Source organism: Alligator sinensis, unplaced genomic scaffold, assembly GCF_000455745.1.
Source record: "Alligator sinensis unplaced genomic scaffold, ASM45574v1 scaffold1159_1, whole genome shotgun sequence".
NCBI lineage: Eukaryota > Metazoa > Chordata > Crocodylia > Alligatoridae > Alligator > Alligator sinensis.
In genome coordinates this window covers 438889-454999 of record NW_005842942.1, presented here as the reverse complement: position 1 = coordinate 454999, position 16111 = coordinate 438889, and the positions used below count along the sequence as shown (strand labels likewise).

Below are 16111 nucleotides of genomic sequence, written 5' to 3'. Positions count from 1 at the left end.
AGGATGTTCGTATGGCAACATAGCAGCTAAAAAAAAAACCGTGCGCCACCAGCACAGCACAGTACAGGCTGTTACTGCACCATCATTTAGTACTTGCAAAAGGCTGTACTAAATGATGGTGCAGTAACAACAGCGCCATAAGGGTACATGTAGACGTGGAGTACTACTTCTTATCCATGTCAGAACCAAGAAGTTGTATGCCTATGGCACAGTGGAAAATTCCATTGTTTTGATACATGTGAAGTTCCCTGCTGTCAATCACTTTGAATAACTAGGTCACAGCAAAAAATAGGTCACTGTAGGAAAATTCCGCTATGTAACTATATGCCACAGCAATGGAAAGTTGCAGCCTTAGAAAAAGTTCCCGCCATTCGGATGCAAATTCGCACACACTCATTGGCCAGTTCTAAATTATTCATTGTAGTGACTAGCGATTGGCTTGCTAGCCATATAAAAGGAAAAGCAGTTTTCGCCCAGGTTTGGAGAACTCAGAGAACTGAGAGAACTTGCAGAACTCCTTATATCTCTCCAGCTTAGCACGTTGGGAGAGCTCCGCATATCTTTCCAGCTTGGAGAACTCTGTCTCCACGTCGGAGAATTCCGCATACCTCGGAGTAGGGGAATTAACCCGGCGCACTCCGAACGTATCTCAGAGTGAACCTGGATTGATTACACCTCGGAGAAGGAGGACTCAGAGAGTTTGGAGAACTAGCAATCCTCCGCACATATCTCAGAGTAAACCTGGCGGACTGATCACCCACCAGCGACTCCCCGTCACACGACCCTCCTGACGTACCCCGACCCCGATACTGCAGTAAGCCAATTACAGGAACTTCGTCGGTCCTCTCGCGTGTTTAAGAGAGTCTTTGTAACTGTAACTGCAATTAAGCCAGTCAACTCTGCCTGCGCCCATACATCAGTGGCGTAAGTAAACAATCTATTTGTTACCAATACGTTTCCGTGCCTAGTTCCTCTACATCTGTCAAAAAGTACCCACCTGCCGTTTCAGGCAACTGGCCAGAGCCCCGGCCTGCCACCTCGGCCGCCACAATCCAGGATTTATGATTTATCCCAGGACAAAGGATGTGAATGTCTATATGCTTGCACTTTTTCCACAGGATAAAATGGTTTATCCCAGATACATGTGACATCTTTTGCAGCCACTAGTGTATTATGAGGAGATCCATTATGAGCACGTAGCTCTAATTTTTCTCTTACAGATAGGTACAGATTTATTATGAAAAAACTACTCTTAGAAGCGACTCCTACTAGTGCTATCATGTAAAACATTCCTAACAAAAAATGCCTGATTATCCATTGCATGGATGATCCCTGCCTGCCCCCTTTACCTTAGGAGGCCATGCTGGGCCAGGATCTGGCCATGCCCCCTCCCCTGCTCCTGCCAGAGAGCAGAGGGGTGGGGCCAGCCCTGCTATCTGGAGCAGAGAGCACAGCCCAGCCCAGAGCTGCAGAGAATGCTGGGGGACTCTGATTTAACTTAAACCAGGAAGGGGTCTGGGACAGAATTCCTTAAACCAGTTTGACCTCAATCAGTTAAGTCTGATACTACATTTTCTAAATCAGTGTAAACTCATTAAATTAATCCCCCTTTAAATTTTTATTTATTATGAGAATGTGAAACAAGACTCCAGCAGAAGTTTCAGAAAAATAGTTTTAAAAACTTCTGTGATAATTTTGTTAAAAATGTTATTTTCTTTCTTCTTGAAGCAAAAATATACAGGTAAAATATACATTATAAAATTATTTTTTCCCATGCTATGTTGGGCTCAGCGCAATTCTGGGTTCAAAAGTTTAACATGTGAAGCATTCAGCTACTTTAACCACGGCACAGGGAGGTGTTTTGATGATCTCCCCTTTCCTCAAGTTTTTTTAGTTTTATAGTTAAAATGTTCAAGTGAGCTACAGCACATACCCACTTGTACTTATTGCATTTTCCCTATGCACAATCATTACCTTGAAGCTTTGTAAATATATAACAAGCCTGACTGTATTAAGCAATTCTTCTTTTTCTCAAGACAACTTGAAATTGTAGTATTCAGAAACATGTGTGGTACATAAATACAAATCCGACATGCATCAGGACCTGATTAAAACCCAGTTATTAGCTGGCAGCTATTGGGTACACAAATTCTGACTTTTGTCTGGTATTTTTACATTGCTCAGTCATTTGGCCTCTCTGAACAGACTGCTGTTATTCCATGAGACAGAAAGTGTTATATATGTTGCAGAAGAGATACAGACTGGTCTCTCATGAAGATTTAATTTTTTTCTCACTGTATAGTTCCCTTAATTTAAAATGAAACATACAGACATGAAAAATATGGCTGCTCTTTATAGTTACTATAGTAGTGATTAATAAACCTTCTTACCGTCTGTTGTTGCCATAATACACCCATGAAAGCAAAAGGGAGGGTGAAGTCATTGAAGTGAACTGTTTATTTCACTACATTTTAATAGCTAAAATATGAAACCTTATACAAAAAGTTAATTTTACACTTCTTATTGCCCAACACTAACATAAAAAGAGCCCAAATTAACTGACGGAGACAGAGCATGTCTCTTCAAGAGTCTGATTCCATTAGGTACTGATATCTTCAACTCTCAGTGAAATGAAAAAGATCACCTGCTAGTTTGCAATCAAGGCCCATTCTTGCCTTTTCAAACAGTTTAAAACAATGGTATTCTTGTGTTTCTTTAAAAAAATAGCAAGTGGGAGAATTAGGTAGGTATTTGACAGAACATGCCCAAGTGTATTGCGCAACATGGTAGAGGACAGTAAGGGGAAGTCAGATAACATAAATACAGAATTTATTTTCATGCTGGAACCATGCTGAGTTTATTTCTTTAATTTCCTCCTTCCTTCTGATAGTCTCTCACTTCCCAGCCATCTGAAAAGCAAAACAAACAGACCATCCCTTTATGAAGGTTTGACATGATTTCTTAATCACATCTTTCCAGTAACCCTTGATTCAGCTTTTACAAGGCAATTGGTGATGGCCAAAATCCAGTTGGAACCCATTAACTAAGCAGAGTGAGCCATAGGACCCAATTCTGGGACATGTGATTCAGAGCCTGAAGCCCCTTTCAGATCACATCTGGTAGGAGTTTCTGTGAAAGCAAGAATTTCTTCAACAGAGGGAAAAAAAAATCCTTGTGGGTAAAGCCAACCAGTATTAACCTAGGCCAGTGGTTCCCAGCCTTTCCTGCTGCGACCCTAAATCAGGACCCCCTGACCCAAAGCCAACCCTAGGGAGGTGTGGGGCCTGGGGCAAATCAGCCAATGCAGGGCCCCCTTAACACCGTGCAGGGCCCCATGCCTGGAATTTCCAGCCGGAAGAAATGTAAAGAAACCTTCATCCTGCAGGGCGGGAGGGACCACAGCCACTCCACCTGGCTCTGCAGGGCCAACACAACCCTAATTTGGGTTGCACCCCAATGTTGGGAACTACTGCCCTAGGCCAAGTGCTGATAAGTGGTTTTTGGACAGTCTGACTGGAAAAAAAAAGTATGAAAAAACAGAGTTGCACCTTGTAGACTAACTAAATAAGAGCTGCATAAGCTTTTGTATGCAACCGTGCAAGTCCACCCTGCCTTCTCCCCAGTTTCAGACTAACACTGCTAACTGCCTCTCTGTGGAAAAAAAAAATGTTTTGTTAACTATGGTGAGACAAAGATGTACTCCCATGTTTAGCTGATATAAAAATCTTCCCTCATGAGGGATCTTACTGGTTCCAGGACATGTTTTTAGTAGATCCTAATTGATCACCTTGGGATATGTTATAAGAATAATATGCCTGCTTTCTGTATACAAATAAGCAAGAACAGACACAATTAAGCACTGGTATTTTAAATTTCCTTTCCTGGTCATCCTTAATGCATGTTATAACCAATGGGGAAAGCTTGTGGCTACTAAATGGGGGACGGCTACATTTAAAAAAAGGCATTATTCCAAGGCTGATGCAAGTGAATAGGGAGAACCCGGACAGGTTTAGAACATGACTAGGCAGAACTAGGTGTTTTGCAAGGGCAGGTTATGGGTGAGCAGCAAGCCCGGCAATTTGTTTTTTTTTAAGGAACATTTTTCATGTTTCAAATCAGATCAGCCAAATTGAGTCCAAATCCATAAGTCACTCAAGAACCAAATTTGGCCCTACTACCAGCAAACATCCTCCACCCCTGCCTGGGGCTTCAGATGCTTCCAAATCCTTTGGCGGGCATCCTACATACAGGGCCAAGCCCAGAAGCTTGGGGTTTGGAGGCCCCAAGTTTTGCTTGCCCAGGAGTGAGCTAGGGAGAAGTCTCCTATTTACATAAAGTCCGCTAAGATCCTCCCACTGGAAGCTGGCCAGTGGGCATGAGGTTCTCGCAGGGAGCCCTGTCCACAAGCAGACAAGGGTGCAACTCTCCACTACACAGTGCCATTTTAATTGCAATACCTCTGTCAGAGTATTTCCCCTGCCACCATCATGGTCCTAGTACCTCCCTTGCCAGGTTGGAAAGTAACCTGCAGGTAGCACAGGCTGCCCAGCTGTCCTAGGAGGTGCTGGGACAAGTGACCAACAAAAAGCAAGTGATCTCTGAAAAGTGTCAGCAATTGCAAGAGATAGCAAAGAAACTGGAGGATGTCCCCCAGACAAGGGATGCAGAAGAACCCGAGCTGAAAAGGGCAGTCTCCCATGCTCATTACAGAGAGGTAGTTAATCATGTTAGTCTGAAGTCAGGCAGAAGGCAGGCTAGAGGTGCACACTGCAAAGCAACTACAGCAAAACTGCAAGCTCAACTGCACTTCTGGTGAGATGAAACCCTACTGTGAGTGGTGAAGCCCTTCTTTCTCCTCCTCCTGCATAGTACTGGTCTCAGTAAAAAGAAAAATAAATGCAGCATCCTTCTCCAGGAAGTCTGGAGAAAGTAGCTGCTGAGGTATTAGTCACAGAAACCACTGAACTCACCCCAGAATAAGTCAGAGAAATAGTCCAGTGTCTGTGACCCCTACACTGGGCTAATATTTTGACTTGGCTCCCAAATTGGAAGTTAACGTGAGACGGTGAATGAATCGGGATTTTTGCTTGGTGCTCAATGCAGCCAGGTCCCACGATCTAAATTCAACCCTCACTTCCCATATTGAAAACTTAGAGAAGCAGTAGATTATAAAGCATATACTGTAGCCAAATATAGTGTAGCCACCATAGCCCTAGCAAAAGCTTTACTTGGGGTTGTGCATTAAGATTGTGCGAAGCTTTGAGTGGTGATTTAATTCAGAGTGTCTTCCCCACCCACCTCAGCTCTCACCCTTTAAGGAAAAAACAAAACAAAAAACCCTGGGACTCACCAGCTCCTGCAGTGGCCTCAGGACTTTGGGCAGGGTCATGCAGAGCCTCCCACATGGTGCGGGGCAGTAGGGGGCAGCAGGGATGGCCTCCCACCAGGCAGGAACTGGTGAGACCGGGGGTGGGGTTTGTTACTTTTTCCCTTAAAGGGCCGGAGCTGGGGCAGTTGGGGCAGCCATGGAGGAGAGCTGGGACAGGGTGGTGCTCATACAGGGCCCTCCACATACCATGGGGCAGCTGGGGGCAGTGGGGATTGCCCCCTGCACGGCAGCACCCGGTGAGTCCGGGGTTGTTTTTTTTCAAAGTGCCAGGAGCTGGGGCCAGGCAGGGCAGCCATTGCTGGGGCTGGGAGAGTGGGTTGGGGATGGACCTGTGTGATTTGGAGATTCAGAGATTTGGCAGCAGCTGAATTTCTGAATCAGATTCAACCAAATCGATTCGGGACAGTGATTCGAATCACCGAATCGAATCACTGTCCCCCGAATCAGCCGAGTCCAAATCCAAAGTGAATACTAGCCACTTCGTACAGGCCTATTGGGCATCTCTACCCCAGTGCTATGAAAATAAAATAAAAAAGAGGTGTTCACACAGCTACAAATATAACTGCTAAAATTGGAAATCAAAGGGTTAGCAAAGAGGGTTTCAATCCAAGTTTCCAACCAGCAAGTTAGTTACTGGCAGGCAGAAGCAGCTGGGCTTGAAAATCTGAATGTCCACCTATGTGATAGCAAAGAAGCTGTTCAGGTAAATTAATAGAAACAAGTCAGTTAAAAGCCCAGTTATCACTGGATAGTGGAACAGTGAATGGGTTAAAGATCAGGCTGAAGAACAAGAAACTTCAGTGGACTCATAAAAAATGTACAAGGTATTTAACTATCCTTTAAGACAGGACAAGGCAAATGTTCATGTTGTTATCAGTTACCAGCAGTAAGGCCTGTGCAAAGCGGCTAGTATTCGTGACTAGTATTCCCCCCAGAGCCTGAGCCAGCTATAGAATAGTTTTCCCCAGAAGTCTTGATAGATAGGGACCCTCTAAGTCCTAGACCTGTTGCAGGGGGAACTCAGGAAAAGTTTATTAGGAATCAAAACATCAAAATCAAATGCATTCAGCAGACTCCCACAAGTTGGTCCTTTAAGCCTATAGAAATGTATTATAGTTAATAAAACAAGGTTCCTTGGGTGAATCTGCTATCTTTTATTAGACCAACTTAAATAGTTGGAAAAAAATTTCTAAGCAAGCTTTTAGGTTTAAAAACCCTTCATATCAAGCTAAGGAAACATCTGTAGTTGGTGTGTGCTCACCAACCTCAATATTATTATTACCAATATTGTTATTATTAATAGTATTATTGTTAATAATATTTAAAGGGGAAAACCAACAATTTTAATTAAACCAATCAGTAATTTAAAAGGAAAGGCTCAAATTTAACAGACAAATTCTAAACTATGTTAAGCTGGAGGACAGCTGTTTGCAAACAGTACTGGTGGTCTGAAATAGAGGACTCTTAAAAGCTGGAAGCTCTGCTCAATTGTACTGGCTTGTGTTGGTAGACTGAGATGTGTTCCTATGAGCAAAAAGAGGCGACAGCAGTAATTCCAGCTACTCAGTTTTCTCTGTGAATGCTCCACAACCAAGTGCAGCCAGAAGGAGAAAACAATGGTTCCACATTGGAAAAGAAAGGTTCAGGCTGTTTTCATTAAAAGTAAACATGAAATTAAGTTAACTATGTTTCTGTTTAGACTGTAGGATCCAACATTGATTTGCAAGAGCAACAACACATAGCTGTATTTACAGTAATTTGTGAACTTTTAAGAGCTTGAAAGATATGCCACCAGTGCTATGTTAAATAACTCTCCCCTCCTCCCCCCCACACCTTACATTGTGTTTTAGTGTAAGGAAAAATACCACGTAAGGTTTTTAAAAAGCTATATTCTAAACACATTATTATTCTTAAAACAATACACAAGCACACAGATATTTTTTTCAAAATTAAGTTCTTGGTGATTGTTCTTATATTGCTGCATGTCAACAAGATTTGTGAATACAATATAAATAGATTTACAGTTTCAGGTGTCAAAACCAAAGGCCTAAAGCAGTGGTGTTCAACCCACAGGCTGGATCCAGACCACAGCTCCGGCACTGGAGATCATCATGCATCCTCTTCCCTGCTCTGTATTGTACCACTGGTCTCCCCAGTCCTCCCTGCTCTCTCCCTCCCTCTCCCTCACCTCTACCAGAGGGAAATGATGGCCCACAGTGCTGCAGGGCTGCATGCACCCAGCCCACCACTAAAAGGTTGAGCTCCACTGGACTAAAGGATTCATAGATGGCTGACTGACACCCTTGCCAGGCATCTCAGTAGATGGTAAAATAGCTTACTTAAACTCACTGTACTCTGTGGCCTAATTGTTTATTGCCACCTTTCAGGAGAGAAGAGAAGCAGGCAGTGATAGTATGAGGAGTGTGTGTTTTCTTTGTACAGAGTATTATTGAGACTTACTGAAGCCCTGTCTCCAGATGTCGAAGGCTTCTGGAAAAGGTTCAGAAAAGAACTACAAGAATAATTTAAAATTTGGAACATCTACTTATAAAATTCATCTTGGTAAATGTCTCATTATTTGTATTATCCAAAATAGGTGACTGAGTCTTTCAGGACAAACTTTGTCCCACCTATTTTATCTTTCCTGCCCTGTGGCTCAGCCTATGCCCACCTCACACTGGGAAGCAGCAGGGCTGACTGAGCCTGCTATCAGCCCAGGGATGCTCTGCCCCGGCTCAAACTGCTGTGGTCCCAGGTGCACGTGTAGACCCTGAGCCCAGGAGCCATTAACTGCACAAGAGTTTATCGTGCCACACTAATAGAACGCGTAGATGCACCCAAAGAGGATTAAATAAATGTACCATGGATCTTCTTTATCCACAGAACAGGCACAATTTAGCATCAGAGTTAGCTCTCTCAGAGCACCCTAATAATATTCCCTAACCCTTCCCTTGCAGGCAATTTTCTTGACGAGCTCTCATTTTTATTTAAAGATTTCCTAATTGTAAAGGCAACTGTATACTAGAGGAGAAAGCCAGCAGGTCTGCTATGGACAAGGAGTGGGCAAGGCTGAAGTGCTCAAGTGCAAGGTGGTGAATGCAAATAAATGCGTATAGCAAACAATTGTATGGTTACATGTTACTCCTACTTCTAGTCAAGGAGCATGACAGCGTGCGTCTCTGGGCTTCACTTAGAAGAAACAGAGCAGGGACAGCTGCCGATACAGCTGCGAATCTGATGGCTCTAGGCCAGTAGCCAGCTGTTCAGTGTAGTAGGTATGTTAACATATCATTCTGGCTGGCCCATGGCCTGCAGTGCCTGCTCCTTCTGGTTTACTTACTGGTAACAAAAACACCTGGGTCAGCAGCCCTGCTACTGGCTCACTGCTGCCATCCTACAACCTTAGTCTGTAACATGAAAGAGGAAAGCTCCTAAAATCAGTTATTTTTGTTATCCAAAGCCTGCCTATGCAGTCATATCATGAACTAGAATAAAGCCCTGCCCTTTGCTTCTGTGTATTTTCTGTTTGTTTAGTTTAGTTTTTATTGCATCTCTCCTCTTAAGCAACAGCCCTTGCTAACAGCCATCCCCACCGCAACCCATCCTTGCACCAAAGTTTTCTGGCTCTGCCCTAGTTCTCCTGCCTTTACTTGATGCCTTATTTGGGTCTGTTTATCCAAGGTGACCAGGTGTTATACATCTCTTAGGACACCCATGAATTCAGCTACTCTGTCACAACTGCCTGCAGCACAGTTGAAAGGTCTCACATCCACCTCAGGAAGGGTTCTGGAGCATTTTCTCCTAGCCATTAGCAGACCCAGTGATACATGGCTTCATGTAGGCAAATGAACCCAGTGATTCTCTGTCCTATCTTTGTGCTGGTACCAAAACAAACTACAGTGTCCAGTGAACAAACAGACTAAGGATGGAGAGCAAATGCGGCAGAATCTAGAAGGCTAGTGAACAAAAATCTACAATCAAAACATGGCCCAGCTTCCACTGCCCCACGCTCACCTTTGCCCAGACCCTCTCTACCCACCAATCCCTCTTCTAGACTTCTTCCAAAACCCTGGTCCCCATGGACTTTCCCATTACTATCAGTTGCCACCGTTCCTCCCAGCCACCAAGGCTTTTTTTTTTTTTGTCTCATGTTAGAAAAAGACTAGAGCACCATCTTATGAGCCCTTGCTACAGTGACTGCATGGAGTGAATAGAAGAACAATGACTTTTTTTGTACCAGCATGAAGCAGCACATGTGGATCTGCAGAAAAAAAAAAATCAATGGGAGGGGGAAAAAAATGAATCAACTTGTTAATCTGTCAGCTGCTCTCCCAAACTTCACATCTGTAGCATGCAAGCCAGTAAGGCTGTGCGAAGCAGGCCCTATTCGATTCTGATTCAGATTCGGCCCGAATCAGGGACAGTGATTTGATTAATTGATTCAGATCACTGTCCCTTATTCAATTTGGCCAAATCTGAATCTAAAGATTCAATGCTGATTCGGAGAATCAGCGATTCAGACATAGACACAGCTTTAAAAGTTTTTTCTACATACCTTGAGATAGCAGATTCTTGTGAACACTGGGATGCTGGGGCACATGGAGCATCCCACGGGGGGGGCTCCATGTGCTCAGCTGCGAACCCAGAAGTGGACTGGAAGATCTTCTGGTTCACGTCCAGGTCTGCCGAGGAGCACACTGGGGGGGGGCCTCCATGCCTCCCTAGACCCCTGTGCCTCCTCGGTTCAGTGATTGGCTACAGGGGGACCCCAGGTGCCCCCCCCAGAGGGGGGAGGCCAGCACACTCCCCAGTGGACTGGAAGTGCTTCTGGTCCACTTCCGAGTCTGCTGCCGAGAGTGCTGAGGAGCCTCCCATGCTCCTGTGGGAAGCTCCATGCTCCCCAGCATTGCAGCATTCACGAACCACTGCTACCTAGAGGTATGTAGGAAAAACATTTAAAGCTGTGTCTATGTCCGAACCTCTCCAAATCAATTCAGAGAGATTAAAGGGTCCTCTGATTCGATTCAGATTTGGAGATTCAGCCACCAAATTGGGCCGAATCTCCTCCGAATAGAATCAGGGACCAAAGCTTCACACAGCCCTACAAGCTGGTCTGACTGGTTTGAGCTCAAAGGATTTATATGAAATCCCACATTTCCTGGGACCCATCCACAGGGCACATTGTGCATCCAGATTCAACGTCAGTATCAGGGAGAAGAAAGAAAACAAATACCCTCTTTCAGCATATTTTTGGGTTTAGCCATTGATTTTTAGTCAGCAGCTGTGCCTACAGGCAAGCTTTACATGCAAACAGACTGATGAGCACAGGAGGCGCAAGCCACTTCAGGCTAACCGAAAGTTTGCCATATAACTTGCATACAAGACAGTCTCTCAGTGCACTTAACTGGCATTCACCAGAGCCCTCAGGCTAGGAGGGCCAATTCTAGAGCAAGCTGTGCTACAACAGTACTATAAAGCAGAGCTTTCAGGAGCAGCAGAGTGCCTATTGCAGTGTTAGCTGCTCAGCAATGGTACTGTAAGGTAGAACCCAGTGTAGGAGACTGTTGCTTACAAATGGTTTTTAAAGGTTTGCTTTGGGGAATTGGCTACATACACATACATAGAGAGAGAGAGAGCGCCGTAGTATATACATATGGTCTGTGTGAAGTGGAAAGTGTTTGCTTCGGATTCGGCCAAATCCAAATCCTAATATATTTGGCCATAGACTATACAGGCAGGTAGTGCCAGCATGAGCAGCTGGGGGAGCAGCTGGATGAGTCCAGGCTTGAGCTGGCAGTCCCAAGAGAAGCCGTGGCTTGTCTGGCTGCTCCCCAACCGGGGCAAGGCAAGCAGTGCTGGCAGCCCCAGGAGAAGCTGCAGGAGCTGAGGGGAAGCCCCTGTTCATTCCCCCAGCCCCCATCATTCTCCCCAGGTCCCCAATCATTTCCCAAGCTCCACAGTCATTCCCCCCAGCCCCTGCAGCTTCTCCTGGGACTGCCAACTCAAGCCAGGGGTTGTCTGGCTGCTTCCCCAGCTGCTTCCACCAGCACTGCCTAGTGCTTGCCTGTACAGTCTATGGCCGAATCTCTGAATGTCTCTGAATCAATTCGGAGAGATTAAAGGGCCTCCCAATTTGATTTGGAGATTTGGCCACTGAATCTCCTCCAAATCAAATCAGCTACCAAAACTTCACACAGCCTATACATATATATATATACATATACATATACATATACATATACATATACATAAGAACGGTTCAAGATGGGCAGCAGGGTTAATTGATTTCTAAGAGTCTGGGTCACACAGTCTCTCCAGCCCTGGAAGCAGAGGGAATATGTACTACACTGCCCATAACGTGAGAGAAAGTGGCACCAGCTAACAAGGCCCCAGAGCAGGGGTACCTGAGTCCTGGTTTTGGGGGAACAGACCAAATTAGGAGAAGTCCTGGAAAGCTATGAGGACATGTGACCACAGAAAGAGAGATCAACCAATGATAGCCATGGATGAAGAGTCATCAGGAGTCACCAGGGGGAAAGAGAATATAAAAGCAGAGACTTGAGTAACAAAGGGTCCCTTTCTCCCTCCTTGTCCACCCCCGTCCCTCCTTACTGTCCTACCTGGGGTCCCTCCTCCCTCGTTCCTCCTCATCCTCTTCCCTGAGAGGGTCCCCATCCCTGTCTCCCAGGAAGGGTCCTGAGGCCACCATGGACAAAGGGCACACCACCAGCCCGTCTCATACACCCCACTGGAGTAGGAGTGTGGGCTCAGCATCCCACCTCCAGGCTGCTGATGTGCTGATATCTGACACCCAAGAAATACTACAGTGGCTAGCCAGCAGTAGCAGGCTGCCCTGGAGAACAGGGGACTTCACAAATGATGAAATAAATACAAATCCACTGGTTTTAAAGAAATATTATTGCAATTAAAAATTTCAGGAATAGACAATTTACTTCTTGACCTGAATACTTTTAGAGTATAGGAGGATTTTAATTTAAAATAATCCTTGTCTATCTCTAGTGTGTTATGGCTAGCCAGCAGTAGCAGGCTGCCCTGGAGAACAGGGGACTTCACAAATGATGAAATAAATACAAATCCACTGGTTTTAAAGAAATATTATTGCAATTAAAAATTTCAGGAATAGACAATTTACTTCTTGACCTGAATACTTTTAGAGTATAGGAGGATTTTAATTTAAAATAATCCTTGTCTATCTCTAGTGTGTTATGATTTATTTTGTGTAAATGATACACAAGTTTCAATTTATTTCATCTTAAAACATAGTATTTAGGTTGCACCTTTTGATTTGCACAAATGAAATATTAAAAGGAAAATCTTATAACCTATTGGAAAGCCTCAAACAAGGAGAACTCTTCAAATAGCTCTCATTTACCAACTTATCTCCTTGCTATTTTCAAACAATTAAGAAAACAATGGTTGCACTTACACAGGTCAATGGCTCAGAGTTGAACTTGTCACATTTTATCTTGAACTCTTCTGGTGGATACTTCTTGGTTGTACCTGTTCATAACATGGCAATGAGATTGATCAGTTTGATAGAGTTTAACATTTTTTGTAACAGCTTTTCCTTTAAATCTAAAACATTCTTCTTACATAAGTGAATTAATTTATGTTATAGGGATATTAGGTACACTGAAAATAGCAAAATGAACTTAAATGGTCTGGTTCTACACCCTGAAATCATTATCAAGATTCCCACTAAACTAAATGGATAAAAGAATAAGACCTCTATGCTTAAGTTCTAAAAACTGAATGTGGAGACACTGGTTGCTGATTTTGCTTTGTGTATTATTCTGTCCATATTGAAAACGAAAATAACTATTGAAAATGAAAACTGCAAAATCACGTCTTTGTTTTCCTTTGTCCTGGGCTCTGTATGCAACAAAGCACCGAGGTTATTCCACATTATGGGTATACAATATATACGTTTAGTTACCCAATGACAGATTTACATTTGCAAAAGGCTATGAAACATGTTATATTACTTTGCTATGTAAACAAAAAGGCAGCTAAATAAATTAGGCACCACGCTCCCATTGATCTCTAGTGGAATTAGGGCATTTTTGAAAACTCTAATTTTCATGCTGTCCGTAACTGTTACATGTGCACATTTCTGCTTGATAGTACAACTCTCTACCATAACCTCCATAATGTGGTAGAGTGGCTGTGTCAGTAGCATAGACTGCCACCCTCCCAGACACTAAAACCCAAATCCTAGGACCGACTGAGCATGGAAGGCTCACTGGATGGCCAAGAACAGGACTATGAAATAACAACTTACCCCTGAGGAGATGTACAAATGCTTTCATGAACTTCTCCGCATAGTCAAGCTCAGGTTTGTGAGTTCTACCGAGCTGAACCAAATGCTGTTCCAAGGGAATGCTAGTGAGCTCTTCCACTTCTTTGGCATTATGAAACTGTCCTAATGAAATTACAAACACAGCATATCCTTGGCACTTGGCTCTCACAGATGCCTTCTTTAATATTTCCCTGTCCCATGGACTTGTTTCTCCAGCAGATATAACAATAATAACCTTGTGGCTTCTTGGTTTGGGAGCCGTTGAGAAAATATTTTTCATTGTCCACTCCATGGCATGGCCAAGAGCACCTTCTCCATTCAGCTGTTGAAGAGATTTTTCAATATGATTCCTCATTACATCTTTGCTGTTGTAGGCGATTAAACTGAACTCAACCTTTACTGGGCTCTTTCGATTCTTGGGCTTGAAACCTGGGGGAGCATGGCTCACCACTGCCACTCTATCACCTGTAGAAACAGCTCCTGGGTTAGAGGAAATGTCAAAGACATCAAGTGATCTGCTCAGGAAGTCTTTTACTTTCCCAAATTCAGCATTGCTCATTTTCTGGGAGCTGTCCAAAATGAAAGTCGCATCCACATAGGCCCGCCGTGAAAGGGCTCTTGGACGCTTGCAAAGGTCATCTGGTTTACATTTGTCTGTAAGTGAACATAACATTAGTTAGGGTTTCTCTTTTTAAGTAACAGTAGATGAGAACTGATGAACAAGTATCTGAACTCAAGTGGCATGATGTTTTGCACATTATAGTTCCCTATGCTATAACATAAATACTTCTAGTAATGTTCGGAATAATCTGTGGAAATTTAAGTCATGATTACAATCAGAAAACTATAAGGCAGTCCCCTGCAAGAGGGCCAAAATCCTAAGTCCCACAGAAGTTAAAAGGAATTGAATGTGCTGCATGATTCATAGAAGGGGCTCAGAAACTCACAATACTAGGTCTTATTACATTATAATTGCTTCCTCTTCTATTTACTCGTTTTGAGTCACTGGCGTTATCTGTGGCAATCTCTGCTTCAGAGTAGGCCTAAGATCCAGTGAAACAAATAAAAACACTACTGTTGACTTTAGTATGACTTGGACAAGGAACCTTAAAGGCTTTTTTATGATTACATTTAGAGGTCTCTAAAAGCAGCAGTGGGCTGGGACTGTGTCTGCCCCCAGCACAACTTTGCCTTCTGCATCCACCTCCATAGGCCTGGGCTTCTGGGGGCTGGCCAGGGTACTGACCAGGGCAGGCTGCCAAAGTATTTGCCCAGCAAGCTGCATTAAGGCACTTTAAGGTGTCCACGTGTAAACATTAGGGCTTCAGTCCTAATGTTCAGTGAAGCTTCAGTCCCTGATTTGATTTGGTGGAAATTCAGCCTGATTCGGTGCCAAATCTCCAAATCTAGATTGAATCAGAGGACCCTTTAATCTCTCTGAATCAAATCGGAACCCTCCAAATCAATTCGGAGAGATTCAGGGATTCAGACATAGAGACAGATTTAAATGTTTCTTCTACATATCTCTAGGTAGTAGAGGCTCATGAACACTGTGATGCTGGGGTGCATGGAGCGTCCCACAGAAACATGGGGGGCTCCCCAGCACAGCACCAGAAGCACTTCCGGTCCACTTCTGGGTCCAGTCCACTCTGGGGCCCCCCACACACTCCCCCAGCTTGGTGACTGGTGCCTCCTGGGTCGGGGGGGGGGCACCCAGGGTCCCCCTGTGGCCGATCACTGAGCCAGGGATGCGTGGGGAGAGGGGGGCACTGTACTCCTCGGTAGACCCAGAAGTGGGCCAGAAGTACTTCCGGTCCACTTCCAGGCTTGCTGACAAGCATGTGGAGAGCCCCCCCCCCGCGCTCCTGTGGGATGCTCCATGTGCCCCAGCATCGCAGCGATCACGAGTCATGCTTGCTACCTCAAGGTATGTAGAAAACACTTTTAAAGCTGTGTCTATATCCAAATCACTGATTCTCTGAATCAGAATCAAATCTTCAGATTCGGCCAAATCAAATTAGGGACAGTGATCCGAATCAATGAACCAAATCACTGTTCCTGATTTGGGCTGAATCCAAATTGAATAGGGCCCACTTCGCACATGCCTAGTAGACATGTGCCTAAATCACCTTAATGCGCCTTAGACTAAGGCGCATTCAGTTTTGGCACATATGGCATGTGTAGACACACATCATTGAGAAATATTTTACTGTACACCTGCTAAGTGTCGCAATTGGTTACAATAAAGCACTAGAATTGCACACTGCCTGTGAATGAGGATGCATTGTTTGAAGGGTCAGACATGCATTTCCAAAGGATAATCGCTAGATTGTTCTTGGCTGCAGTGGGGTGCACAAGAAGTCTCTTGAACATAGCTGCTTCAATTCATTCAGTGATGCTAC

The 16111-nt window shown here is 44.2% G+C and overlaps 1 protein-coding gene across 1 annotated transcript in view; it reads right to left on the bottom strand.

Annotated features, from left to right (window-relative positions):
* Positions 1-2715: 2715 nt before the first annotated feature.
* LOC102376655 (collagen alpha-6(VI) chain-like) overlaps positions 2716-16111 on the bottom strand; it is a 101572-nt gene continuing 88176 nt past the window's right edge. Inside the window, exons 35-37 of the mRNA XM_006036285.3 lie at positions 13692-14363; positions 12837-12910; positions 2716-2909 (exon numbers count right to left, since the gene is read on the bottom strand). Coding sequence (XP_006036347.2) covers positions 2895-2909; positions 12837-12910; positions 13692-14363 — 761 coding nt within the window. The 3' untranslated portion in view covers positions 2716-2894. The remainder of the gene's footprint in view (positions 2910-12836; positions 12911-13691; positions 14364-16111) is intronic.